The sequence below is a fragment of the Phytophthora cinnamomi genome (genome assembly GCF_018691715.1).
Source record: "Phytophthora cinnamomi strain GKB4 chromosome Unknown Contig6, whole genome shotgun sequence".
Lineage (NCBI taxonomy): Eukaryota > Oomycota > Peronosporomycetes > Peronosporales > Peronosporaceae > Phytophthora > Phytophthora cinnamomi.
This window is the reverse complement of record NW_027150939.1, coordinates 1-24,327: the sequence shown is the minus strand read 5'-3', so window position 1 is coordinate 24,327 and position 24,327 is coordinate 1. Positions and strand designations below refer to the sequence as shown.

General features: G+C 59.8%; 15 protein-coding genes across 15 annotated transcripts; 6 read left to right on the top strand and 9 right to left on the bottom strand.

Annotated features, from left to right (window-relative positions):
* Nucleotides 1-410: 410 nt before the first annotated feature.
* On the top strand, nt 411-886 carry IUM83_07304 (uncharacterized protein; the record flags this gene model as incomplete). Its single annotated transcript, XM_067931590.1, has 2 exons — nt 411-640; nt 718-886. The coding sequence occupies 2 exons, from the start codon at nt 411-413 to the stop codon at nt 884-886; spliced, it is 399 nt and encodes a 132-aa protein (XP_067798964.1).
* An 830-nt stretch (nt 887-1,716) lies between these two features.
* Nucleotides 1,717-3,829, top strand: IUM83_07303 (uncharacterized protein; the record flags this gene model as incomplete). The annotated part of the gene is made up of 2 exons (XM_067931589.1): nt 1,717-3,391; nt 3,480-3,829. 2 exons carry the CDS (start codon nt 1,717-1,719, stop codon nt 3,827-3,829), a joined length of 2,025 nt encoding a protein of 674 aa, XP_067799183.1.
* A 292-nt stretch (nt 3,830-4,121) lies between these two features.
* On the bottom strand, nt 4,122-4,679 carry IUM83_07302 (Tubby C-terminal-like domain; the record flags this gene model as incomplete). Its single annotated transcript, XM_067931588.1, has 1 exon — nt 4,122-4,679. One exon carries the CDS (start codon nt 4,677-4,679, stop codon nt 4,122-4,124), a length of 558 nt encoding a protein of 185 aa, XP_067798970.1.
* Nucleotides 4,680-7,327: 2,648 nt separating this feature from the next.
* IUM83_07301 (Tubby C-terminal-like domain) lies at nt 7,328-7,963 on the bottom strand (the record flags this gene model as incomplete). Its single annotated transcript, XM_067931587.1, has 1 exon — nt 7,328-7,963. One exon carries the CDS (start codon nt 7,961-7,963, stop codon nt 7,328-7,330), a length of 636 nt encoding a protein of 211 aa, XP_067798969.1.
* Nucleotides 7,964-8,567: 604 nt separating this feature from the next.
* Nucleotides 8,568-9,314, bottom strand: IUM83_07300 (Tubby C-terminal-like domain; the record flags this gene model as incomplete). The annotated part of the gene is made up of 1 exon (XM_067931586.1): nt 8,568-9,314. One exon carries the CDS (start codon nt 9,312-9,314, stop codon nt 8,568-8,570), a length of 747 nt encoding a protein of 248 aa, XP_067798968.1.
* Nucleotides 9,315-10,089: 775 nt separating this feature from the next.
* IUM83_07299 (uncharacterized protein) lies at nt 10,090-10,566 on the top strand (the record flags this gene model as incomplete). The annotated part of the gene is made up of 1 exon (XM_067931585.1): nt 10,090-10,566. One exon carries the CDS (start codon nt 10,090-10,092, stop codon nt 10,564-10,566), a length of 477 nt encoding a protein of 158 aa, XP_067799078.1.
* A 1,478-nt stretch (nt 10,567-12,044) lies between these two features.
* On the bottom strand, nt 12,045-12,929 carry IUM83_07298 (serine/threonine protein kinase; the record flags this gene model as incomplete). The annotated part of the gene is made up of 1 exon (XM_067931584.1): nt 12,045-12,929. One exon carries the CDS (start codon nt 12,927-12,929, stop codon nt 12,045-12,047), a length of 885 nt encoding a protein of 294 aa, XP_067799077.1.
* Nucleotides 12,930-13,718: 789 nt separating this feature from the next.
* Nucleotides 13,719-14,933, bottom strand: IUM83_07297 (serine/threonine protein kinase; the record flags this gene model as incomplete). Its single annotated transcript, XM_067931583.1, has 3 exons — nt 13,719-14,655; nt 14,836-14,853; nt 14,911-14,933. 3 exons carry the CDS (start codon nt 14,931-14,933, stop codon nt 13,719-13,721), a joined length of 978 nt encoding a protein of 325 aa, XP_067799084.1.
* Nucleotides 14,934-15,510: 577 nt separating this feature from the next.
* Nucleotides 15,511-16,554, top strand: IUM83_07296 (uncharacterized protein; the record flags this gene model as incomplete). The annotated part of the gene is made up of 1 exon (XM_067931582.1): nt 15,511-16,554. One exon carries the CDS (start codon nt 15,511-15,513, stop codon nt 16,552-16,554), a length of 1,044 nt encoding a protein of 347 aa, XP_067799083.1.
* Nucleotides 16,555-16,953: 399 nt separating this feature from the next.
* On the bottom strand, nt 16,954-17,920 carry IUM83_07295 (Transmembrane protein; the record flags this gene model as incomplete). Its single annotated transcript, XM_067931581.1, has 2 exons — nt 16,954-17,392; nt 17,514-17,920. 2 exons carry the CDS (start codon nt 17,918-17,920, stop codon nt 16,954-16,956), a joined length of 846 nt encoding a protein of 281 aa, XP_067799086.1.
* A 60-nt stretch (nt 17,921-17,980) lies between these two features.
* Nucleotides 17,981-18,823, bottom strand: IUM83_07294 (uncharacterized protein; the record flags this gene model as incomplete). The annotated part of the gene is made up of 3 exons (XM_067931580.1): nt 17,981-18,089; nt 18,167-18,271; nt 18,327-18,823. The coding sequence occupies 3 exons, from the start codon at nt 18,821-18,823 to the stop codon at nt 17,981-17,983; spliced, it is 711 nt and encodes a 236-aa protein (XP_067799085.1).
* Nucleotides 18,824-18,994: 171 nt separating this feature from the next.
* On the bottom strand, nt 18,995-20,651 carry IUM83_07293 (CAMKK protein kinase; the record flags this gene model as incomplete). Its single annotated transcript, XM_067931579.1, has 3 exons — nt 18,995-19,371; nt 19,419-20,317; nt 20,398-20,651. The coding sequence occupies 3 exons, from the start codon at nt 20,649-20,651 to the stop codon at nt 18,995-18,997; spliced, it is 1,530 nt and encodes a 509-aa protein (XP_067799080.1).
* IUM83_07292 (uncharacterized protein) lies at nt 20,419-20,902 on the top strand (the record flags this gene model as incomplete). The annotated part of the gene is made up of 2 exons (XM_067931578.1): nt 20,419-20,747; nt 20,836-20,902. The coding sequence occupies 2 exons, from the start codon at nt 20,419-20,421 to the stop codon at nt 20,900-20,902; spliced, it is 396 nt and encodes a 131-aa protein (XP_067799079.1).
* Nucleotides 20,903-21,390: 488 nt separating this feature from the next.
* On the bottom strand, nt 21,391-22,599 carry IUM83_07291 (nucleosome assembly protein 1; the record flags this gene model as incomplete). Its single annotated transcript, XM_067931577.1, has 2 exons — nt 21,391-21,684; nt 21,778-22,599. The coding sequence occupies 2 exons, from the start codon at nt 22,597-22,599 to the stop codon at nt 21,391-21,393; spliced, it is 1,116 nt and encodes a 371-aa protein (XP_067799082.1).
* A 234-nt stretch (nt 22,600-22,833) lies between these two features.
* On the top strand, nt 22,834-24,327 carry IUM83_07290 (Histone deacetylase 1; the record flags this gene model as incomplete). Its single annotated transcript, XM_067931576.1, has 6 exons — nt 22,834-22,918; nt 23,004-23,047; nt 23,117-23,225; nt 23,304-23,686; nt 23,736-23,916; nt 24,000-24,327. Coding segments are annotated over 6 exons (1,130 nt in total), but the record flags the coding sequence as incomplete, so codon positions are not given.

Here is a 24,327-nt window from a genome sequence, read left to right as displayed (position 1 = left end):
CTAGCGCGGCGTTGAAAACTGATCGCCCGCGAGGCTGGAGCTGTCTTTCCATTGTCCGTCCCCACTTCCTGGACGCCTCGGGCGAAGAAAGCGGAATTAGTTTTGCTGGGTGATCCTCGTCCTGATCGCCGCCGAAGACAAGCCCAAGTCAGCAGCACGGTGTCCCATACAGTACACTGTAGTACTGTACTGGGGCGCAGACGCTTCCCTCGTTGCAGGGCAACAGGCAAGTGTTCATAGCCGCAGTTACTCACGCGGCGATGCGTGTCATGGCCTTCGCGACGCGACGACGGTGTTGCTTGTCCGGCGCAATCGGCGATTGCCAATCGGACCCCGTGCTCCCTTTGGCCCTCCCTCGCGCGGCGCCCACAACAGATTTCTCCGCGAAGCTCGTCGATCCCTCCGCTGCCATGCGTGTCCTCAGCTGCGTCTTCCTCGCCGCCGCCTTCGCCGCGGCCGTCTCGGCCTCCGCCATCGACGACGAGATCTCCAAGCTCGAGGCGACGATCGCCGAGCTCAAGGTGATCAAGGCTGCCGAGGCCAACAACGACGAGGGGCTCAAGTTCGTGAAGGCGGTCGCCATGGCCTCGTCCTCGACCGGCTCGGGCAGCTCCAGCTCCACGGTCGCGGCGGGCGAAACGTCGGACAACAGCGAGTTCGACATCCAGCCGCAGCCGACGCGCGCCACCACGGAGGCCCCAGCGCTTCATCGACCAGCTCGTCTAGCACCGCCACCACAAGCAGCGCCACGAGCAGCGGCTCTGTTGGGGCCGCCACCAGCGCGTCGGCCGATGCCAGTGCCAGTGCCAGCGCCAGCAGCAGCGCGTCCACTGTGGCGCCCACGGCCTTCGCGCTCTTGTCAGCCATCGTCTACGCCATGCTTTAAGCAGCGTCCAATCGTCAATCCCACCGTCCAGCCGGCCCCGTTCCCGGCGCGTCGTCGTAGGCCGGCTACCGTGCCTCGGCGCTGCAGCACCGACGGAAGATTTCCTCCTGCTGCGACGTAGAGCATAACTTTTATCCTGGAAGAATATATTTCGCTTGTCTGGCGCGTACCCGCTGTCGTTGGTCCTTTTGTTGTCCGTTTCTCGTAGTGCTGTAGGGTGTTCCTTCCCCCTCTCTGCATTCGGAGAGCTCGTCGTCGTAGCTGCTGCCGTTCAGTCACGGTGCCCGAAAGACCGAGTCCTGGTCCCCGTGCAGGAATTCACTCCACCAATGTCGACCCTCTCCTGCTGCATTCGCGAAGCACCACTCCAGGGCGGACGACAACCAACAGCAGCGCGATGTAGCATTATGTGCAGAACCCCTCCACGTCGGTGATGCCCCGACGGCTGCGGCGCGCTCTCGAGTTCCGCCTGTGGCGCTTGGCTCGTCGATCGGCGCTCACCCGAGAGAGCACTAAGGTCTGTCTGTTCCTTCATCCCCACGCCGAAAAGCTGTCAAAACCAACTTATCCGCCAGCGCAGTCATCGCTGACCCAAGATGTTACACCAGCCGTCGCCAGCACCTCGACGATCCAAGGCATCAGGCCCAAGTTGAAGGCACCATTAGCGACAGCGCAGCTGGCCAAACAGCAGGGGTAAGCCACGCCGAGCTGCAAGTGCACGTTGAAGTAGTAGCGTCCGTCTCGCACTGGCACACTGTACCGTACCAAAAGCGCGGTACCGTTCGTGCGCTCCACAGCTCCACAGCATTTGCGCCACCAAGTAGAAGAAGATGCTGCGCTCTCGTCGTGCGCCGCCGCCTGCGTCGCGGCAGTCGCAGCGGCTGATCTGGAGCCGCGCGTCCGACTTCGTGTCCTGGCTGGGACTGGGCCCCCACGCCAGCAGCCCCGACAGCGCCGCGCAGCCCGCGCCTCCGCCTCCTCCTCCTCCCTCGCCCCAGCCCGAGCGCCATTCGCCTCGGCCGTCCAGCCGCCTGGCGGCCAAGCGCGTGCTGAGGCCGCAGCCGCCTGCCGACGCCGCGCTCCCCACGTTCCAGAGCGCGCTGGACGCGAGCAAGCGCAGAGCCGCCGGCAACGCGCTCGGCCGCTTCTCGCAGAAGGTCAAGAACGCGCCCACGGCCAAGCAGCTGCTGGACGCCTGGCAGGTCGTCTCGCAGTGCCGGCCTTTCGTCCTGGACAGGGAAAAGGGGCAATTGCGCGTGCGCCTGGCGACCGCGAAGGACGCGGGCGACGACCGCCCCTGGCTCATGCAGATCGTGCCCGCCGACGTCTTCGCGCAGCTCTCGGCCGGCATCTCCACGCGCGCCATGTTCGTGGGCTCCACGGGGGCGGATGACGTGGTGGTCGCCAATGAGGCGCTCGTGGTGGGCAACCTCATCAAGGCCTTCTACAGTTTGAACGAGCACGAGATGGCGGTGGCGTTCTTCGAGGCGTACGACCGAGACAGGAGTGTGTGGCTGCAAGAGCACCAACTTCGTGAGGCTGCTAAAGTGCCGGGCAACGGATTCAGTGATCAAGGCGACGAGAGCGAAGGCAAGGCAGAGAGCAAGACGGCAGCGATTGATGCGGTTACGCAGCTGCCACGCGCCGTGTACTCGTGCTACCTTCGCTCACTGGCCGCTCTGAAGCAGTCGAAGAAAATCGTGCGGCTCTTCGAAGATGACGAGCGCCAACTAGAGAGGATCTGCAGTACTGTTCCCAACCTCCAATTGATTCTCCACGCTTGCTTCAGCGAGAAGAATGGCGAGTTGGCGCGGCGCGCGATTGACACGATCACCGAGCACTCCCCTGCCGCCGTGATCCCGTTGGGTTGCTATGAACTCGCGATTCGAGCGAATTTGCGCGATAAGAAACGAGATGAACGCGAGTTGCTGACTGCGATCCACCTCGTGCGATTACTGGAAGAGGATGGTGAATACATTTTGAAGCCTGACTTGTGGAGCGCACTGATTAAGGTGAGCTTGAATATGGACCGCCCGGACTGCGCGCTTCAAGTATTTAAAAGTTATCCGCGGCACCGCATACCTGAGTACCAAATGAGTTTCCGCCACGCGTTGCGTGCGGCCTGTCGGGGTACAGATTCGACTGCTCTAGACATGATGCGTTTCTGCTGGGCTAGTTACGACGACGAATACTCGAACGTCAAGGCGCTGTTGGATGAACGAAAGGAGTACGAGGCGACAATTTTCCTGAGCGACACAACCGCCGATGTGCGCCTAGCTGACGCGGTGCTGACATCTAACCTCCCCACGCTGCATAAGGATGCCGAGGCCGAGCTGCTGAACATGATGCTATGGGAGATGCTTAAGCATCGCCATTCAGCGCCATCTCTCACGCAGGTGCTAGACCTAATGGAAGCCACGCGCTCGAAGGGTGGTGCTGTGGCGTTGCGTCTTGCTGTGATAGCATTGCTTGAGTATGACATGAAGCAAAAAAGCTACCCCGCGCGTAGCTGTGGAAAACTCGCTGAAATTTTGGGCCGAGCGTTCATCAGTGTTGAGTGGCCAGGGTTTCCTGGTGCATTTGCTGCTTGAAGAGTGCGTCGAGCATCGGTGGGACGAGGAGTGCGAGCTCTTAGTGGATTACTTGCTCGACCTTGGGGTAGCTCGTGTGCCTATTAACTCCGTTGTGAAGATGATGGAGGCTAACGAAGTACGCGGGCTATTCGACGTGAACGCTCGCGTCGGTAAAAAGCTTCTTGACAAATTGCCGTCAAATACCCGCTGGAAGCTTCGGGAGGAGTTCTATGAGCGCTATCTGATGAGCTTCCTCCGCCTCGAGCAATTCGACCAGGTGCGTGAGCAGCACACTCGGCTCAATCTAGAAAAGCGCTACCCGCACAATGAGGTGATCCGAACGATCGTTCAAGATGCAGCTTTACAATAGAAAACAGCAGCTTGTGGAGTCCGGCAGAGATGAATCAAGAAAAGGTTTGGCGAATCATACGCTGTTGAGTTCTTGCTGGAGGTCGAGGTTTGATTGATAACTTAGGCTTTGTCGTCACTACGGATTCAAGCAAAGTTAGGCGGCTCAGTGAGCAAAGCTAAATTGGATTCAAGATTGCTGCGTGCATACATGCTATCGCCGCTGTTCTTGTGGGGTTGTTCTCGATAAATAGTGTTTTCTTGCGTCTCGCTACAGAGATCCTGACTACGACGAACTGGGCGATGTGGCCGCCTTACCACTCTTCGCTGTGAGCCTGCTCGAGAGCGATGCAGATGAGCACCATCAGCGCCATGTCGACGCCGCCCATAATGGCGAGGAAGTATTCGTCGTCTGGCTGGCCACTTGACAAGAAGGAGCTGCGCGTGGTGCCAACGGAGCTTCGGCTGCTTGACGGACGGAAAACGCGGCCGATGGTCGTTCGCGAGCCCTTGCGGCCATGCTCCATCCAGATGGATGCCTGACGCTTGGCCCAGCTTCCGGTCAGCCCAATCCTGCATTTTTCGCCCGTGGTCGGACCCTGGAACTCCACATTGAGCTCTGGCAAAGCCTTGATGGAGAAGAGCTTGGCGGCCGACGCCTTGGCGTCGTATACGTTGTAGGTGGGCACGGGGGCCACGAGCTCGCGCTTAATGTGCACCAGCGGCTTGCGGCGAGGGTCGCGGAGAGTCTTCATGGCGGACGTCGTGGGTTGCATTCTGAAGACGTCCTGCCCCCACTCGGCGTCGCAGATGACAAAGTCCTCCCCGCTCGCGAAGTCCCAGAAGCGGTCGCGCAGGCGGAGTGTCGTCATGGCCTGGGCGCAGAGCTCTGCTTCAACGGGGCGAGCTGCTGCGCTTCCGGCAGCTTCGGGATCGCAGAAGACGAGGCGCAGCCCATTGTCGGTGGACTGGAATTGGTATCGACAAAAGCTTTGAGCACTCGAGGTAGTTTTGAAGAATGGAGGCTCGATGCGATCGGCCGTCTCCCGCTCGATCAGATGTTGGGCTACACCGGCTAATGAGATAACAGCCGGGTTTGAAATGCCAAGGAATTCAGCTGGAGCTTTGCTCTGTCCGACAGAGGAAGGGGCGACGCACCTGGCAAATGGAGGGATTGCGGGTGTACATTACCGCCTGAAAGCGGATTGTCACCTGCACCGCGGCGGGGACAGGGAGCCGATCGAAGCATTGGCTTCCGCTGCGTTCTCGATCACTGGTCAGTGCTGAGCCATTCACCCTGCAGGACAAGGTCGCTGTAAGGGCCAAGAAATTCGGGGGCGTTCACGTAAGCGGGCAGCTCCAAAGTCTACTATCTCGGCGTCCGAATGTCTGCAAAATTTGAGTGCATTAATCGCGAAGCGCAAGCACCGATTAGACTCACTCGCTAGTCGCGTGGCTGCATTGCCGGCGGCTGCTTCATGCGAACGTTGCTCGCCGTGGCCAACGCGCGGAGTCGCACGGCTCGGCTTGGCAACCTGCACGCCGCGCAAATCGGCGGCCTGGATTTTCATGGTCAAGCCGACGGAGCTGCAGCCCCACTGGAGGCCCAGTGGCAAATGCTCGGTGCCTGTCACAGGGAAATCTGCCTTGCACCTACCAGTATGTGTACAGCTCTGTTGGCCAGGATACTGTGTGACAGAGCGTGCCGGGCTTGCTAGCGCAGTCGAAAATGCAGCATTTACTAAATAGATAAGGGCAACATCCCTGAAACCATGCACATAAGTAGCTAAGGGAATTTGCCAATTTAGTGCACTTTTCAAAGGGCATCAGTCAAGGCGCGGTAGCCGAAAGTCTACTGTGAGTTTCAGTGTGCAATATGCATGCCCAGACAGGTGTTTGTTTACTCTCTTTCACAGATTAATTCTGGTATGGAGAGGCTCTTATTGGGTAGTTTGGATGGATTGTAGTGAATGGCCTATTTCCTGCTGATTGCCAGTTTAGTGCTCCTTTTTATCTTAGTATTTGTATGAACCAGCAATTCTCAAACTGGGACAGTGTTTCTTTCGCTCAGTGGTTAGGTAACCTATAATACACGATAAAAACGCAAACACATCAGTATTGAAAGGATATGTATCTTGGAAATAATTTGTCATTTCGACAGTGCTGACAGCTCAGTCGGTTAACGCCGCTGGCTTAATGAGGGCCCTACGGGGAGCAGGGTTGTCGCGGGTTCGAGTCCCCTCGGACACGTTACTTCTCCGCACTGTTATAAAGGTACGATTATCTGCTCATCTGTGTGTGCAATTGACTTACAGTAACTAACATTGATTTGCCTGTCTGTCTTATCTCTTGACTAAACTATTGCTTCAAACAGCGATTGATCGGGTGCGCCTGGAGCATTTTCAACCTCCGTATGAACCGGTAACCTTTTGCCGTGCCTTTCGAGGCTTTGCTTGTAGGTTCTCTAGTAGTTCACGGGTTAGCAATCGCCTACCAACTGTCGCTGTCTTCCACTTCCTGCCTTTCGTGCGTGGTGGTGGGAGGGCGGGAAGCTGTTGTTGGACGGTTTTCTTCACGTGAAGCCAAGCGGCTTGCTTAATCGACGCCGGCGCCGCTTCATAAAGCGCCTGTACCAGCCGCTACCAACGCCAGTGCCCGTAGTCATCTCAGCGATCGTGCTGGCCTTGGCAATGATTTCCCCACGCTTGGCTCAGCTGTCAGGCGTGGTTGAGGGCCACGTCACTGAGACTCCATCGATTCGCCTTTCTTGCGCTTGCCTGCCCACTTAATTAGCGTGCGGTAGAGTTTAGCTTGCTTTTGGTGTAGTCTCCGCGCTTCTTGGTCATGATTCTCGGGGCGAGGTCAATTTGGTAGTGATAGTCAAATAGTTAAGCTCATGCCACTAGTACTACATGCAACTGCAAAAGCAGACGAGACAAATCGGGTGGTCGAGAGTTAGCCAACAGGAGCTGTATACATAATGGCAGGTTTTACGGTTCGAATATTTCATCCAGTAATATACCAGAGCTCGTAGGTTTTTGGCGTGATTGGTCGTTTCTATTAGTGCACTAATATGCTTCTAGTGCACTAAAGTGGCAGATTCCCTTACATGGAATACAACCGCATACTCACAAAGGTAAGCAAGTTATCTCGAGTTTTTACATTTTCGTCCATCCAACATCAGCAACTTCGCGGCTGCTGCTGTTCCGTTCGAAGTGAAGTCCGGTCAGAGTCAGATGTCCACATGTCCGAAAATTTTGCACAACTATCGTCCACCGGCGCCTGGTGTCCACCGAAGATAGCAACACGGTAGCTCCCAACAGCATAGGCTTTGCCAAAGCACCTAGAGGAAGCGCGCCAAATTATCATTGCGATCGGGGCGGTCCGCATCGCGCGCGTTACACTATTGCGGAACGTTGTGCAGAATGGAGATACGGAAGATATATTTCGTTCGCTACGAGGGGTGTGGATCAGTGGCTCCGAGCGAGGTTATCTACTTAGTACTTCCTGGCGAGCGTTCCTACTGCTGCGGGTGCGTGTGCTCGTCCTCGAAGCCCTCGTCCAGCAGCCCGATGCAGATGAGGATCATCATCATGCGGTCGACCCCGGGGGCCACGTCCAGCAGGACGCTCTGCTCCTCCTTGCCCTTGGGGCTCTTGTGCGTGTACGTGAGCCGCGCGATGGTCTGCTGCACATCGGCGGCGTCGCCCGAGCCGCGCACGAGCCAGAAGCTGAGCGAGTCGCTGCCGTCCGCGGCCGGGTCGCAGCCGATGGCGCAGTGCTGGCCGCCCACCAGATCCGTGAACTCGGCGCGCACCGTCGTGTCGTCGGCCGTGAACTTGAAGGCGCACGGCGTCTCCTCGTGCTCCGTGCGCGGGTAGGCCGAGTAGGTCGGCGTGCGGTTGAACATGCTAAGGCGCAGCGTGGCCACCGGCAGCTCGTTGCGCGCGTCCAGCAGCGTCCGCTGGCGGTGCAGCGACAGCGACTTCTGCTGGACGACGAAGAGCGGGTCGCCCGAGGTGGCGTCCACCACGGCGCGCGGCGTGACGCGCAGCTGCAGCGGCTTGGAGGCCACCTGGCTGGCGTCGAAGGCCGACACGAAGTGGCGCAGCGCCGCGAGCGTCTGCACCTTGGAGGCGACCTCGTGCAAGTCCATGGCTGTCGAAGAAGTGGCGACCTGCGGGCGAAAGCGCGAATGAAAGTGCTGCGATGGCTTACCGCAGCGCCGCTGTCCAGCTGAATCGGTCGCGTTTGGCGGAAGCCATACTTTATCCCAGGCTAAAAGCGCACCCACACACATGGGGGGCGGCCATCACCGGACGGCAGTTATCTCAGACCTGACTCATTGCGCCTATCCTGCCTAGGATACTTAGCTATCGGCAAGCTAAGGAATTCAACTGGGCTGGATGCCGCTCTCCGGCGACTTGAACCCTTCTCGCCACAACGAGGCAGCAGAAATGCGTAGTAACTCGCAAATTCGTCCTGGTAGCACCTCGCTTGATCTTGAGCTCGGCGGAGTTTGTTGCGGTTCACCGATAGCTTAGCTCGCGCAATGCAATCACACTTCGTCTTGGAGCGCGGTAATAACGAGATCGTACTTCTCGAAGGCGATGAGAACAATTGGCGAAGGACCGTGACAACTCGGCCGAAGCATTGATCCGTCGACCGTAGTAAAGCGCAAGCTCACATTCAACGTCTAGTGCCTGGACACTAGCAGACCTGTCGTCGCTCTCGCCTCGCCTGCGCGGCTATAAAATAGGTTAGAAGAGCGCGCTCGGCGAGCGCCACGTGCGCTCCGGCTCACTGTCATGCACCGCGATGCACACGAGGATGGCCATGACGGCGTCCACGCCTTCCGCGATGTCGAGCGAGTAGCCCAGCGGCGTGCCCGCGGACGCCGGGTACATATGGGCGATGGGCTGCCTAGCTGTCTGCTCGGAGGCGCCGCGCTGCAGCCAGATCTCGATGTCGGCCTGCTCGCCCGCCGTGCCGAGCCGACACACCTCGCCCGTCATGATGTCCGCGAACGTCATCTCCAGCTGGCTGCGCGTCACAGTGAACTTGAACAGAGGCGTCCTGGACGTCTCCGCGCGCGGGTAGGCCGAGAACGAGATCTTGCGGCGGCGGAAGGCGCTCATGCGTATCGTGGCCACGGGCACGTCGGTCGCACCCAGCAGCGTGCGCTGTCGGTGCAGCGACAGCGGCTTCTCCCTTACCTCGAACAGCGGCTGGCCCGTGGCGTTCTCCAGCACGCCGGCGACTACGTGCCGGTCCAGGCGCCACTCTACACTGAGGTGCAGCTGCGTGGCCTCGTGGCAGCAGTAGCCGGCGTCCACCGCGGCGACGCCGAGGTGCTGCGTCCGGAGCGGCCTGCGTTTGGCGGCCGGAGGGGTCCCGGGGGCCGGCAGCGGGAACGCCACGGAGAAGGAGATGGAGCGCTTCGACGGCGGCGAGCGCTGCGACGGAGGCGCCCCGCCGGGCTTGCGCGCGGAGCGGCGGCGGATCATCGCTCGCAGCAGCAGCAGTAACAACGGAGACGTTCGATTGCTCAAGGTTCCGTCGTGGTTTGACAGCATTCGGCGCGAGGTAGCGCCAAGGTAGCGCCAGTGGCGGCGACGCGCAGCGACGTCATCAAACAACCTCACGACAGCTTCAACTTGCGGTGCGAGCACCACGCCAGACCATAGTTTCAAGGCTGCAACCTTTGCGAGCGCTTTGGTGCTGAGATCCTCGCTCTGCGTTGATGCGAACTGCAGTGTTAGGCACGCGACTTGACCCTGCGAGCGCTCAAGTCCGTTTTTGCGATTCGCACCGGACGCCGTGCCGAAATATCATCGCCGGCGTCTTGATTCATGTATCGGCAGCGTCGCTGCCAACATTGGCGTTGGTGGCAGGCAAGCTGTGGCGCGCGCATGAGACTCCGGCTCAGCTCTACGCTAGCAAGACGCGGCCCGTTCGCTTCTCGGGTCCTGGCGCGCTGCAGACTGCAGCGCAGTCGCTGTCAGACACGCGAAGCAGTGCAGCTTGGTCTAAACTAACTAAGCTTGCTCTGCTTTGCCGTCAGACTAAACGGCTCACCGTCTCACAGGTTGCAGTCGCGCCGTCCAATGAGCGCTGGGCTTCTTCCGTTCCTCATCGGGCTGCGCAGTGACGAATCACTGGACTTACAGCAACAACCGCCGTCGTGTCCTTGCGTCGAGTGCTCTCTGGACTGCAGACCTCGCCGGTTGCGGCGCCCCATTCCCGCATCGGATACGCCACAGCCACGCCAAAGCCTCCGCCATGGCGTTCGCCTCTCCGCCGGGCTTCGTGCCGATCCTGCCGCGAGGAGCCGCCTGCGACCTCGACACCCTCGCCACTTTCGCCGTGCCGATGCCCCAGAACGCGCCGCAGCATCGGAGAGGCAAGGCCAAGGGCAAAGCCAAGCCCATGACCAGCAGTGAGCGCGGCATCAAGTTCCGCCAGCGCCAGCACGAACGGCAGATCACGCTGCTCACAGACAACCAGATGCTGCGACAGCAGGTGCTGCGGCTCCAAGCCATGCGGGACATGTACACGCAAAAGTCGCTCTCAGCGCCCTCCTCGATCGGCGGGACGTCCCCCATGAGCTTCGTCATTGAGTACTTCAACCAGTTTCGCATCGGGCTGCAGGTCCCTGGAGCTCCGGCGCCGATTCTGTCCTCGGAGAAGCAAAAAGACTTTCTGGGCGCCTTGATTGAGCCGCACACCACGTTCGGGGCAAGCCCGCAGCCGAGCTAATCCTCAGTATCTGGGAGCGCTATACCAAGTTCCACTCGTCTGTCAAGCTCACGTGCGAATCGGCCGAGTTGATCACGGCTGACACCAGCTCAAGCGTGGTCGTCCACGGCACTCTGCACCTGCGTTACTCTCGACGCACCATTGAAAACATCTACCCCATGCCGCGGCGGACGAAGATCTCATCCAGAAACTGATCGGTAGACAGCTACACGTACACTACAGAGCTCAGATGCACTTTAACGCTAACGGCAGGCTTGAGGCGTATGAAATGGCGCCGGACTTCGTGGGGGCGCTAATGGAGGTTCTAGGCAACCTGAGGGATTGCGAGAGGATTATGGGTCGCGCACTGATCAGGGGCCATGCTCTAGGCGAGGAGCCCGAGCCTGAGGTTGAGGGCATGGAGCCTGTTGAGATTTTGCCAGACTCGGATGCTGAGGAAGAAGAGGCTCCATCACTTAACTCCGCGACTGTCGAGGAAGCGGAGGCGCCTCCAACGTCTTGCCGAGCGATGAATCTCGACTACATTCTATCGTAATGCATCTCGTGATGAACCCTCCACGCGTAGCAGTTTTATCCGGTTGTACTAGATTACTTGCTTTTGCTAACTTACCTCCGCTGTTATGGTACGTAGGCCCTTCACCTTTCGTGTAAGAGAATTGATTGTTAATGTAGTCACCACGCATCTCACATTGTACGGCACCAGACGTAGTCAACGCGCTTGCAGATGCGTTATTCGCGCGAGGAAAACAATAATGAGTGGAGTGTTCATATCCTCAATGCACACTAAGGGTATCCGTCACATCACCGGGTAGTGCATGCTGCGAGATGTTGCGGTACTTGATGATTTTCTCGCTAGCCGAGTGTTGGTGCTCGAGGAGTCGGTAGCTGCTGCGGCGACCATCAGCTGGTTCTCACCTCTTCAATCGGACACCGCTGGCGCCAGGCACGAACTGCAAACCCGTTCGTTTTCCAGCGCGCTTGACTTGTGCTTGGCTTCATTGCGAGTTGAGTCCCGAACGATGAGTTGCTAGAGCGCACTGGGAGAGCCACACGTGAAGGAAGGCACTGGAAGTCCTCCAGCGTCGCCGTCGACGACCCGAAGAGTATGCCGGGCGACTCGATGGTAGCGGTGAAGCGGCACACCGCTGTGGGGGATCTGGACGTCGGAACAGCTTGGCGTCGTGCTAGGAAGTAGAGCCCCAAAGACAAGCTGTGAGAGCGCTGGAAGCCCACCCCAGCCAAGGACAGGCACGGACCCTCCGAATTCCAGACTTGGCTTGCCCTGCGAGCTCCTCGACGTAATAGCCGGCTCCGCAAGGCTGCGACAACTAGGATAACTATGCTACAAACTAGCTGGCCCGTGACGTCGGGAGTTCAAAACGGTCAAGCATTTGTATATTACATTCACAAGTACCAACGTTAAATGCACCCCTCGTTCCGACGCGAGGGTTACGCCACTGCCACATTTACTACGCCGACTAGCCGAGGCACTCGGCGAAGGCGTCGTGTTCCAGCACCTGCTCGATCGTGAGGCGCTTGTTTGGGTCAATCTCCAGCATACCCGATAGCAGGTGAACAGCGCTAGCCGACATGAACGCAGCCATACCCCACGACTCCATCACTGTTGCGATGCCAGCCTGCTTGAGCGCTCGGAACGACTTGACCGATGTGGACGCGAACGACACGAGCGGCGAGCCCGTCAGCATGATGAAGAACACGATGCCCAGCGACCACACGTCCGCGGCCTTGGGGTCGTACGGACCGCCCGCCACGATCTCCGGCGCCATGTAGTACTTCTTGCCCACGTGACGGCCCCCCGCGCGCCGAGCACGCGTGGCCAGCCCGAAGTCGCCCAGCTTACACCGGCCGCGGTGCAGCATGATGTTCTCGAGCGAGACGTCGCGGTGCGCGATGCCGTGCTGGTGCAGGAAGGCCAGACCCGCGGCCACCTGAGAGAGCACGCTCAGCGCGTTCATGCACGACATGGTGCGCTGCCTGCGCCTGCTGAGGTAGTCGTACATGTCGCCGTCGGCGCAGTGCTCCATGACGAGGTACAGCGTCTGCTGCTCCACGAACGAGTCGGTGTACTGCACGAGGTTGGGGTGTCCTCCTGCGGCTCGGACGATGTCGCCGACCTCCTTCTCGACGATGGGGTTGTCTGGGGTGTGTCCGTCCTCGGGGTGGTCGCGCATGAAGGCGGCCATGCGCTCGAGTGAGACCTGCTTGATGACGACGGGCACGTTGGCGGCGGACGGCGGCGCCGGCAGCGTGCGGCCGCGCATGTCTTCGCAGGCGAAGACCCATCCGTAGAGCGTGGCGCTGAGCTCCCGGATGACTCGGTATCGGTCGTGGATCACGGGCATGCCTGTGCCCTCACTAGCGAGTCGATCGGCCTCTCTGCAGGGCCGAGCGAAAAGCGAAATGGGAAGCGCGCTACTTGCGGAGTGTGGAAGAAATGGGATGGTACGTATCGGGCTGCTACTGCCAGTTTTGCCCTGGTCAACGGCCACTGGTCCCAGCAGCTCCGCGAGCATGAGGAGGCGTCCGCGATACGCTACATCCGCGTCGTGGCCTACACGGGACCTGACCTGCGCGCGTTAACTGCTGCTGCTGCTGCTTTGAGTGGCGGCGGCGCCTGTTGTCCAGCCCTGCGGTCACCGCGGCTCGAGCACAAGCCGAAGCAGGCATCGCCTCGCGGCATCAACCCCCGTATGACAGAGCGCGCGGGGCCGTTTCACCAGTGCTGGTTCAAACCAGCACGCCCCAATTATTGCTAGCGGCGTCGCCCACGCCCGATTTTATTTCGTCATGGAGCAAGAGCTTGAGCAGTCCGATTGAGCGCTGGCTGGCGTGAGCGCCTGTCGCCGGGTAATGCGAGGAAGAAGTCGAAACGCGTTAGTACTGCCGCCGCATGCTGGCATCGCGTCAACTTTGCCGATCGACCAGGAGGAAGGCTTCAACAATGGCTGCAAATCGATAGGCACTGCAACACATATCCAGCCTGCGAGTCCAAGGGCATATCTTGTTGGGCAAGGTGTCAGAAAGCTATCGTATCTGTCGTTTGAAAGAAGGTCCATGGGCATCACAGGTACACTGGTGTTATATTATTTGAAGCAAAAACGCTGTTCACACTACATTGCCAATAATTGCCACTACCCTTTCTGCGGTTCCTGCCCATCAAACCATTCGTTCAAGGCTTCGTGCTGCAGTACTTGCTCGATCGTGAGGCGCTTGTTTGGGTCAATCTCCAGCATACCCGATAGCAGGTGAACAGCGCTAGCCGACATGAACGCAGCCATACCCCACGACTCCATCACTGTTGCGATGCCAGCCTGCTTGAAGGCGCAGAACGACTTGACCGACGTCGAAGCCAAGGCCACCAGAGGTGAACCTGTCACCATAATGAAGAACACGATGCCCAGCGACCACACGTCCGCGGCCTTGGGGTCGTACGGACCGCCCGCCACGATCTCCGGCGCCATGTAGTATTTCTTGCCCACGTGACGGCCGCCCGCGCGCCGAGTACGCGTGGCCAGCCCGAAGTCGCCCAGCTTACACCGGCCGCGGTGCAGCATGATGTTCTCGAGCGAGACGTCGCGGTGCGCGATGCCGTGCTGGTGCAGGAAGGCCAGACCCGCGGCCACCTGAGAGAGCACGCTCAGCGCGTTCATGCACGACATGGTGCGCTGCCTGCGCCTGCTGAGGTAGTCGTACATGTCGCCGTCGGCGCAGTGCTCCATGACGAGGTACAGCGCCTGCTGCTCCACGAACGAGTCGGTGTACTGCACGAGGTTGGGGTGTCCTCCTGCGGCTCGGACGATGTCGCCGACCTCCTTCTCGACGATGGGGTTGTCTGGGGTGTGTCCGTCCTCGGGGTGGTCGCGCATGAAGGCGGCCATGCGCTCGAGTGAGACCTGCTTGATGACGACGGGTGCGATGGCGGTGGCAGGCGAGGCTCGCCCGAGTCCACCCTGCATGTCCTCGCAGGCGAAGACCCATCCGTAGAGCGTGGAGCTCAGGCTGCGGATGACTCGGTATCGGTCGTGAACCACCGGCATGTTAAAGACGCTCGATGGGCTGGTCGGGGGGCTGCGAAAAGCGAAGTGCACAAGGTGACGCGCGGAGTAGTACCCAGTGCAAGAGTTTTGCAGGCCCAGTGAGCGTTGGTCAGCGGTTTTCAACCGAGCATTTATATCCAGGCCAAGTACAGCCCACAGACATCTAACGGCGGGCGACTTTCTTATCGCTTGGCCTATTTTGTTCACTTACCGTTTTGTGTCGCGGAGGCTAAAAGCAGCTAACAGTGACAGCAGCCTCGCCGTCGCTGGATCTCACGCCACGTACTTCAAACAGCTCGCCGGAGACATGCGAATTGCCTCCTGCTCTTATCTGTTGGACTACCAGCTTTAGCCAGAACACCGAGCGGCTCTGTTTTGCCTGCGAGGGCTTTGTTCGGCCAGGCGTGGGCGCGTTGGTCAAGGTGCCGCCGCAACCCCGAGCACTTTGACCAACGCGCCCACGCCTGGCCGATCAAAGTCCGATTGTATTTCACTCGGAGCGTGCGCGCAACGAACGCTACGAGTCTTTGTAGCGCCACTGGCCCCGGCCCAGCCAGTGCAGCGAGCGAGCCCTCGCCTCCGTATCGCGTTCTCGAGCGCCTGTCCTCGCCCACGCGCGAGTTGCGGCCCCAGTCAAGAGGTGAGAAACGCAGGTGCGTGCAGTTAGCGCCAGGACGAAGCAGGAATCCAGCCCACCCGCTCCAGGGTGCGCTCTGTATTTCCTCGCGTTGTGGCGGCGCGGCTCCAATACGCTTGCAAACAGACAGGTTGAAGGTGTAACAAAACATAAGTAGAGGATCTCTGAACATGAAGTTGTGTGTATAAAACCGCCTTTCTAAATCGCACTTAAAGGAAGAATCACGATGCTTGGCAGTCCGCGACACCGATGCTGAGGCTGGTGGCGGCGGCAGCGCGGTGCCGCGTGCGCTCGGCCTGCCTGGCCGCCCCGCTCTCGCCCGTGCTGCGCGCGCCCGCGGCCTCGCTGCAATGCAAGAGCGCGTCCTTCCCTCGCTGCTTCTCGAATGATGCGGATCCCCGCCCCGCACCCACGTACATCGCTAGACACAGCAGGGAGGCGTGGCACAGAACGGTGGCCCCCGCGCTGCGCACGTTCCTGCGGCTCAAGAACCACCTGATGGTGCCGATCGCGTTCGTCGTCCCTCGGGACGACGACGCCTGGCCCCGGGCGAGCTGGGGCTACCCGCTGGGCAAGCACGCCGAGTGGCTGCGGACGCGCTGGAGGAAGAACCGGCCACTGCCGCGATTCGCGCTCAAGGACCTGGAGGAGATGGACTTCGCCTTCGACACCAGCCAGTACAAGTGGGACCGCTTCCTCAAGCCTGCGCTGCGGCACTACTTCGAGCTCTTCGGGGACACGGATGTCCCCCAGAGCTTCAGCGTGCCGAAGGGCGACGCCGAGTGGCCCGAGACTGTGGGGCTCTACCTTGGCCCGCGGGTGCTTAATATCCGCCACCGAGGAGACTTCAAAACTCAGATCGAACAGGACGCTCAAGAGATGGAGGAGATCAGGTTCTGCTACGACTCCACCACGTACGAGCGCGACTGGAGCGAGAGGGTCTTGCCGTCACTGAAGGTCTTTCGCCAGGAGTACGGGCACTGTGACGTGCACAGGTCGTTTAAGGTGCCGGGTTGCCCTCCATGGCCAAAGCATGCAGTAGGGTTGCCGCTGGGCATCACCGTCAACAACATCCGAAGCAAGGGCTATTTTGCGGACCAAGTTGCTCGAGACGGCGCTGAATTGGAGGAGATCGAGTTTGTTTGGGATCACTCCTTCACGGAATGGAATGGCCGCATATTGCCAGCATTGAAGGCATTTCGTCGGAATCACGGCAATAGCTATGTGCTCTGCAAATCTTTTGTGGTGCCGTCCAATGACTTGTGGCCGGAAGAGCCCACGGTCTCAAGCTAGGCGTGGCCTTCAACAACATCCGCGCCTACTCCTACTATTTTGACCAGATCGCCAGAAGCATGGATCAATTGACGTCGCTGAGTCTCGACGTGCCGATCGCTCAAGCCAAGTGGGATCAACGTGTTGAGCCGATGCTTGCGACGCATGAGAAGCTATATGGGCATCGAGATGTTCCTCTCAGCTACGTTGTGCCATCGGAAGACCCGTGGAACAAGAGTGACTGGGGCATTCAACTCGGCAGGCTAAAACTCAAGCGGTACAACAAGGCAGAGTCCTAAGTAGACTGCTCTTGCAGTGTATTTGCTGTCTTTGGAGGCTTTCGCATGTTGCCGCATAGAATAGAGCATGTACATATCGCCAAAGACAGAGCTTACAGTTGTGTGTCTATATTTCCTGACGTCAATAGTGGTTGTTCTTTCTTGTGCCGTGGCCAGCTCGAGCAGCGCGCATACGCCCCATCTCGCTGTTGCCCTCCAGCTCGTCAACAGGCTCCGGTAGCTCTTTCAGTCTTGCCTTGACCATCCAGAGCAACATCCCGCTCACACCAACCAGCGTAATGGCCAGAATGAACGCGATGTAGCTCACAGCTACAGCTCCGTTGGCCTGTCCGCTCTGCCCACTCATGAAGAACCCCATGAGCACTGGGATGAAGACCTCACCCATGCCGCAGCCGAACACAATGAGCGACGACACACGCCGGATAAGCTGGTCGTTAATCACGCGAGTCAGACAGTGGATACTCAGCGTGAACAGCGGCGCGAGTGCGGACGAGAAGAGGAAGAGGCACACCGTGAAGGTGATAAGCCCAGCTTCTGCGCCGAATAGGAGACCAAACGAGCTAGCCCCGCACACCACCGAGCACATCACAATCAGTAGAGGTTCTTGTCGTGGAACAAGAAGCCTGGCAGAACCATGTATGACACAGTCAACGACCCCAAAAGAGCACCATGAGCGCGCACTGCCACACATCCCGGTTGTTCTCACTTTCACTTCCGACGCTCCCGGCATTTGATGATGTGCTAGACGACTCTGCGGCAGCCAGCTTCTCACCCTCAGTTAAGACGGTGCCGATGTAGTCGTACAAGAATGCAGCTAGACCAAGTTGGATTCCGAACAGCACCGTTGCGAAGATGGTCACCAGCAGGATAATAAAGTTGTTCTTGGAGTCGTACGTGTCTGGATTGCAGTTTTTGCCGCCACTTATGTGCTTGGCATGCAAGAAGACACCCCCCACAATGGGGCTCGGCACGGTGGGGACGCGGCGCGTGGGGTCCTCAAATGACAGTAGCGTCTGATGCTCGTCGCGCCCGTAGTAGCTGTGCGGACTCGGCAGCATTGCAACCAGGACGGCGGGGAACACCGTCATGATGGCTAGTCCAAAAAGCGTAGCCCAGATCAATGTCCAGCTTCGTGAGCACCAGCGCCACTACGGCGCCCAGCACGCAGCCAACCCGTAGTTGATGTTCAAGGACGTGATAATTCCTCGTCTGCGCGGGTCCTTTTCTCCAGCGATCCACAACGAGCAGCGATTTAACCTGCACAGTAAACACAATAAATAACAACTCCATCAGCTCCACACACCCCTGCACTGCAGCCGCAAGGGAGCACGTACGTGATGTTCAGAAGCGCCGTCCAGAAACCCTTGGCGATGAAGTACGCCGACCCCACGTTGCCCGTCGCAGCAGCCACAGGCGTCAGGCATGCGTACCAGGCGCCGCTGCAAAGCAGCAGCACCACGATGAGCTGCTTCATGAAGTCCTTCGGTGAAGTACGTGAGCACGAAGTCGCTCATGAAGCTCATGACGAGCGCGGCGCCTCCGTGCGCTGCGAAGATGGTGCCGAAGCCGTGGACGGGCGCGTTGAGCCCGGACTGCTCGGCCGCCAGCGCCGAGAAGAAGACGAGCGCCGGGCCCAGGATGCCCATGAAGGCGCCCTGCAGCACGTAGATGACCCGGTAGGCCAGCAGCTGCAGCGCATACTCGTCCGCCTCGTCCAGCTCGGCGGCCGCCGCCACCACGGGGAGGCTGCTGCTGCCGCCGCTGCTGCTGCTGGCGCGGTGGTGCTGTCGGTGCTGGTGCTGCAGCTGGTGGCGCGTCTGCGTCATGGACGCGTAGGCGCCGTAGCCGTCGCCCGGCAGCAGCGGCGCTGCGTCCCGACCCGAGTCCACGCTGCCTCGGTAGCGGTTGGAGGCGTCCAGGAGGCGGTCGCTGCGGCTGTAGTAGTCGTTGGATGTCTGGTAGGACGGCTGCGGGAGGCTGTAGCGCTGCATGGCGGCGCCCAGGTCGATCGATGACTCCGAGTCTCTGCTAATGCACGCTCTTCCGAAAACTCAGGCCAGCGCGCTAAGTACGAAACTTTTCACGTGCCAGATTTTAGGAATTTGATTCAAATGCATGGATGCTACATACGCCGTCTGCGTTCGTTCGTTCTTGTCTGCTGCTTAAATCTCGAGCTGGTTGCTGGCGAGCTCTGTGGCAGCGGCAGCGACTGCTTGGGCTCGGACTCGGTCGACTCGGGCACGCTCACGCCCGAAAATTGCGAGGGAAGACTCCGAGAAGCTGCCGCCGTCCTGCAGAGACCTCCGCCGGTCCTCGAGCGACTTCATGGCCCTGCGCTTCCACTTGTTGGCGCCGAGTTTTACCCGCAGGATGACATTCAGCGACGTCACGCGAGTCACAGCACAGGCCAGGTCCTCCGGTCCAACGGTCACGGCTTCGTAGCTCGTCTGCACGTACTCCTGCTTCTGTTCCTCGGATAGTCCCTCCAGCACCCAAGCGTGTTCCTTGCACTTCTGGAGCGACCAGCGCTTCTCCGGTCCTTCTCGAGTAGTCCGTAGAGCAGCTCGACGAGGCCTTCGGATGCACCGTTGCCATTGTTCTCGATCTCGATTGGATCCTTCTCGATCATCTCGAACAGGGTCACGACGTCTGGGTCGTAGAACGGGATCGTACCGAAGGCCAGCGCATGGATCGTGATGCCCAGCGCCCAGATGTCAGCGGCATATGCGCTGTACTCTCCGCCCTTGAGGGTCTCCGGCCCCATGAACGCGTACGTGCCTGCTGTTGTCGAGACGTAGCCCTTCTTGTGCGGTTTGGCTGCAGCAGGGGTGGCCTCGCCGGCAGCCTTGGCCTTCGCCTCCTTGTCGTCCTCCTCGAAGAAATGGGCAACGCCGAAATCCGCGATCTTGAACGTGCCGTCCTGTCCCACCAAAATGTTCTCCGGTTTGAGGTCGCGGTGGCAAATGTTGTTCTCGTGCAGGTACTCGAGTCCCAGCAGCAACTGGCGCACGCAGGAGCGCAGCTCCTCCTCGCTGAAGCAGTTCTTGTCCTTGCTCTTCTCCTTCTTGTACAGCTTCTCCTCGGGGTACCACTGCATCACCTGCCCGGACGGCGCGTACTCCAGCATGAGCACGAGCGTCTCGGAGTCGTCGTCGAACACCTCGAGCAGGTTCAGCAGGTTCGGGTGGTGCAGCTTCTTCATTATTGCAATCTCCACCTGCACCTTGTCCAGCGCCGTGGACACGACCATTCGCCTGCCCACGCGCTTCACCTCGCGCATCTTCTTGAGCAGCGACGTCTTGAAGACCTTGAGCGCCACTAGCTCGTCTCCGCCGCGCAGGCGGCCGAGCTGCACCACGGCCGTGGCTCCTCGCCCGAGCTCGCGCACCACCTCGTACTTGGTGATGGCACTGCCGACGCTGCTGCTGCTGCTACTGTCGCTGCTGCTGGGGGCGGACCCGAAGCCGTCGTCGTCGTCGCTCTCGCTGTCGTCGTCGTCGTCGCTCAGGTGGTCGTTGTTGTTGAACGACGCGTCCGAGGCGTGGTGGTCACCGAGTCCAGCGACTCGGGCAGCGGCGGCGGAGCGTTGGACGCAGCAGCAGCAGCGGCAGAAGAGGCGGAAGCAAAGGAGGACGCGGGCGCGGGTGGCGGCATCGACGCGGAGGGCGCGAGCGAGCGGCCCGCGGCCTTGGAGCGGTCGGGCGCCGCCGCCTGCGACGAGCTACGCGACTCGCGGCGGCTCAGGGACATGGTGCGGCTGCGGAAGAAGTCGAAGATGCCCAGGTCGCGGGTCACGCCGCACGAGAACGAGTCCGACATGGCGGTGCGGTGCTGGGTCTGTCTGTACGCGACGACGGGGACTGGCGGGGCTTACGGTCGGCGCGGTGCGTTGAGGTATGAGACGATCGATGTCAGGTACGCGGAAGAGCGGACTATACTCAGTCCAAGTGCAGGAAAAGCTCCACGAATAAGCTCCACTTACCGTGTTTTCGAATCGAAACAGACCTTGTTCTGAGCAAGAATTGGGCCCTGTTTCGGCAAAAATCAACACAAATCAACTCAAAATCTAGGCGCGATTCCAGCGCATTGAAGGAGTATCTCAACGAGTGCCTTGCTCGTGGGGCATGTCATTGTCGCGTGGACTGGATAGGAATTGCATGCCTGGAACGAAACGAACTGCTGTAGGTTTAATTTGTTTGGTTCGATACGAAACGAGCAAATCTCGAATGGTCAAATGCATCGATATGAAGGAGTTGCTGCGCCCGAGGCCCACAGCTTCGTGCTGATGCCTTCAACCAGCGGAGATGTCATGACTCATGACTCATGATAACATCTCCGAGATGACAAAGTCATCTCGTACAGAACGACAGAACGACATAGCCAACGGTTCTACATGTTGGCTTAACTTTTTGACGCCACGTTGTCGATTCCATGGCGACTTGTGCCGACACTCGCAATGCACAACTGAACTCAAGGTGGTAGTGCTTAACGTTGCTCAACGTTTCTTTTAATATAAACTGTTCTCGCCGCGACGCATCGATCTCGCAAAACGATACAATCAATGAACAAGTAACTTACTGGTTCTTGCACTCAGGCGGCTTCTCGGTCGAGTTGGCGCCGCCCTCCAGGGCAGGGAACTTCTTCTTGCCGCGACGCGGCAGGGAACCTCGTCGCCCGAGAGGGACTCCTCGTCCGAGTCCTCGTAGTCCTCATCCTCCTCCGGGTCGTAGTCCGAGTCGTCGTCCTCGACGGCCTCGCCCGTGAACCACAGCAGGGCCTGCGGGATGATGGTCTCGTGGATCGTGAAGCCAATCTCGAAGTCACCGCTGAGCTGGCGCATGATCATTTCGCTCTGTATAATACAACAACAGCAAAGCACACAGGTTAGACAACTGATCCGACGTGCAATACCGCAAGAAAAAAATAATACATCGCAGCAACGTACGTCCTCGTCGTCCTCCTCCGATGGCATCTCCACGGGTGTAAAGAACTGGAAGAAGCTCTCGCAGGGCTCCGTGCGGCTGACGACACGGGTCTCGCCCTTGCCGCCCTTGGCGCGCTGCTTGACCTTCTTGGTCACCTCGCACAGGTTCTGGCCCTCCTTCCACTCCATGACGGTGCCCGTCACGTTGCGCAGCACGGCCTCGCCCAGCTCCGACGCGTCGCCGATGTCGTACTCCTTGGTCAGGCTCTTGTTGGCGAAGAAGGGTTCTCGGCGAATTCGAACGTGAGCTTGAAGCCGTTGTCCTCCTCGTGGCTCACCGAGTGCGTCCGTGAGGAACTCGAAGGCGGGCAGGTCGCGCTCCTGGATGAGCTCGGCCAGCACCGAGTGGTTCATGAAGGCGCGCAGCCAGAAGCCGGGCACGCCCTTGACGTCCTCCTCGGCGTCGGCGTCCGCCTGCTGGGGCTCGGCAGCGGCGGCCGTGACGGCCTCCACCTCCTTGGCGCCCGAGACGATCTCGGCGCGCTGCTGGTAGAAGGGCTGGTAGAGCTTCTCGTACTTGAGCTCCAGCGCCTTGCGCTCCTTCTCGAACTCCTCCTCCACCTCGGCCTGGGCCTCCTGCAGCTTGCGCAGCGCATCCAGACGCAGCAGCACGTTCTTGGGAAGGTTGGCCAGGTCGTCCTCCTCCTCCTCGCCCTCGGCGGCGTCGCCCACGGCCAGCTGCGCCACCTGCTCGGTCACGCCCTCCACGGGCTGGAAGCCGCGGCCGTCGTGCTGGTCCACCTCCACCACCGTGTCCTGCTCCGCGACGGGCTTGTCCGACATGTTGATCTACTGGGCTCTACTGGGCGAGTGAGTGTGGGGGGCCCGCTTCTTTCTGAGAATGGCTGACGTTGCCGCCAATGGCTGCGGCAGATAAGGCCGGGCCGCCTTTTGGTTGGCTGCGGAAGCGTCACCGTCTGTTTCGGGTGGCTCGTGTGCGCCACACCGCCTGATCGCGTGCGCCACACCAAATGCTGCACCCCCCCGCGCATCGTCTGAGAACCCACAGGACCGAGCATGAGCAGCGCCAACGGCAGCTCCGTGGCGCTCACCAGCGGCGGCGCCGTCGCCTCCAAGCGCCGCGTCGCCTACTTCTACGACTGTGCGTGGCCCTCTCGCTGCCGCACCGGCCGTCGGCGCTGTCTGGCCCCGCTCGAATCTAACCTCTCTCTATATCTCTCTTGCAGCGGACATCGGCAACTACCACTACGGCCAGAACCACCCGATGAAGGTGCCGCTCTCGCTCGCCTGTCGCCTGATGCCTAGGTAGACGGATAGACTGACGTGTCCCCTGCTGCAGCCGCACCGCGTGCGAATGGCGCACAACCTCATCACCAACTACGGCCTCACCAAGCACATGGAAGTCTTCGTACGACTGCGACTGCGCTGCGGCATCGCTGTCGTTGCTGGTGCATTGCCTTTACTAACCCCATTGTCGCTGTGCTCTTCGTGTTGTTACTGTTGGTTGGGTGACGCTGCTCTGACAGCGCCCCGCCTCGTGGACTGGACGGAGCTCACGCGCTTCCACTCGGACGACTACATCCACTTCCTGCGGCTTGTGACGCCCGACAACATGCACGAGTATCTGCGCCAACTGCAGCGCTTCAACGTGGGCGAGGACTGCCCGGTCTTTGACGGCCTCTTCGAGTTCTGCCAGCTCTACGCGTCGGCTTCCATCGGTGGCGCCGCCAAACTGAATGCCGGATCTGCTGACATCGTCATCAACTACTCCGGTGGCCTGCACCACGGCAAGCGCTCGGAGGCCTCCGGCTTCTGCTACGTGAACGACTGCGTGCTCGGCATCTTGGAGCTGCTCAAGACTCACCAGCGCGTCTTGTACATCGATATTGACATCCACCACGGCGACGGTGTGGAGGCCTTCTACGACGAACCGTGTCATGACGTGCTCGTTCCACAAGTACGGCGAGTTCTTCCCCGGAACGGGCGACCTCAAGGATATCGGCCATGGAGAGGGCAAGAACTATGCCGTTAACTTCCTTGCCGTGATGGCATGGACGACGAGCTTCACCGGCATTTTCCGCAGCGTCATCGCCAAGGTTATGGAGCACTTCGCGCCAGGTGCTGTGTTGCTGCAGTGCGGTACGGACTCGCTTTCTGGAGACCGACTTGGTAGCTTTAATCTGTCAGCTAAGGGCCATGCGGACTGTGTGGCGTACGTCAAGAGCTTCAATATCCCACTCTCGTCGTGGGCGGTGGTGGCTACACGCTGCGCAATGTGGCTCGAGCCTGGTGTTACGAGGCTTCGTTGTTGGTGGGTGTGGACATTCCGGACGCGATGCCGTACAACGACTACTTCGAGTACTACGGCCCTGAATACCGCCTTCACCTGCCTGTGAGCAACATGGAAAACCTCAATACGCCAGCGTATCTCGATGAAATCAAGCGCTCGATCCACGAGAACCTCCGCCAGATCGAGCCTGTCCCCAGCGTCCCCTTCACGGTCGCACCACCGTCGGCGCGTATCCAGGAGGAGAAGGAAGCTGCTGCGCC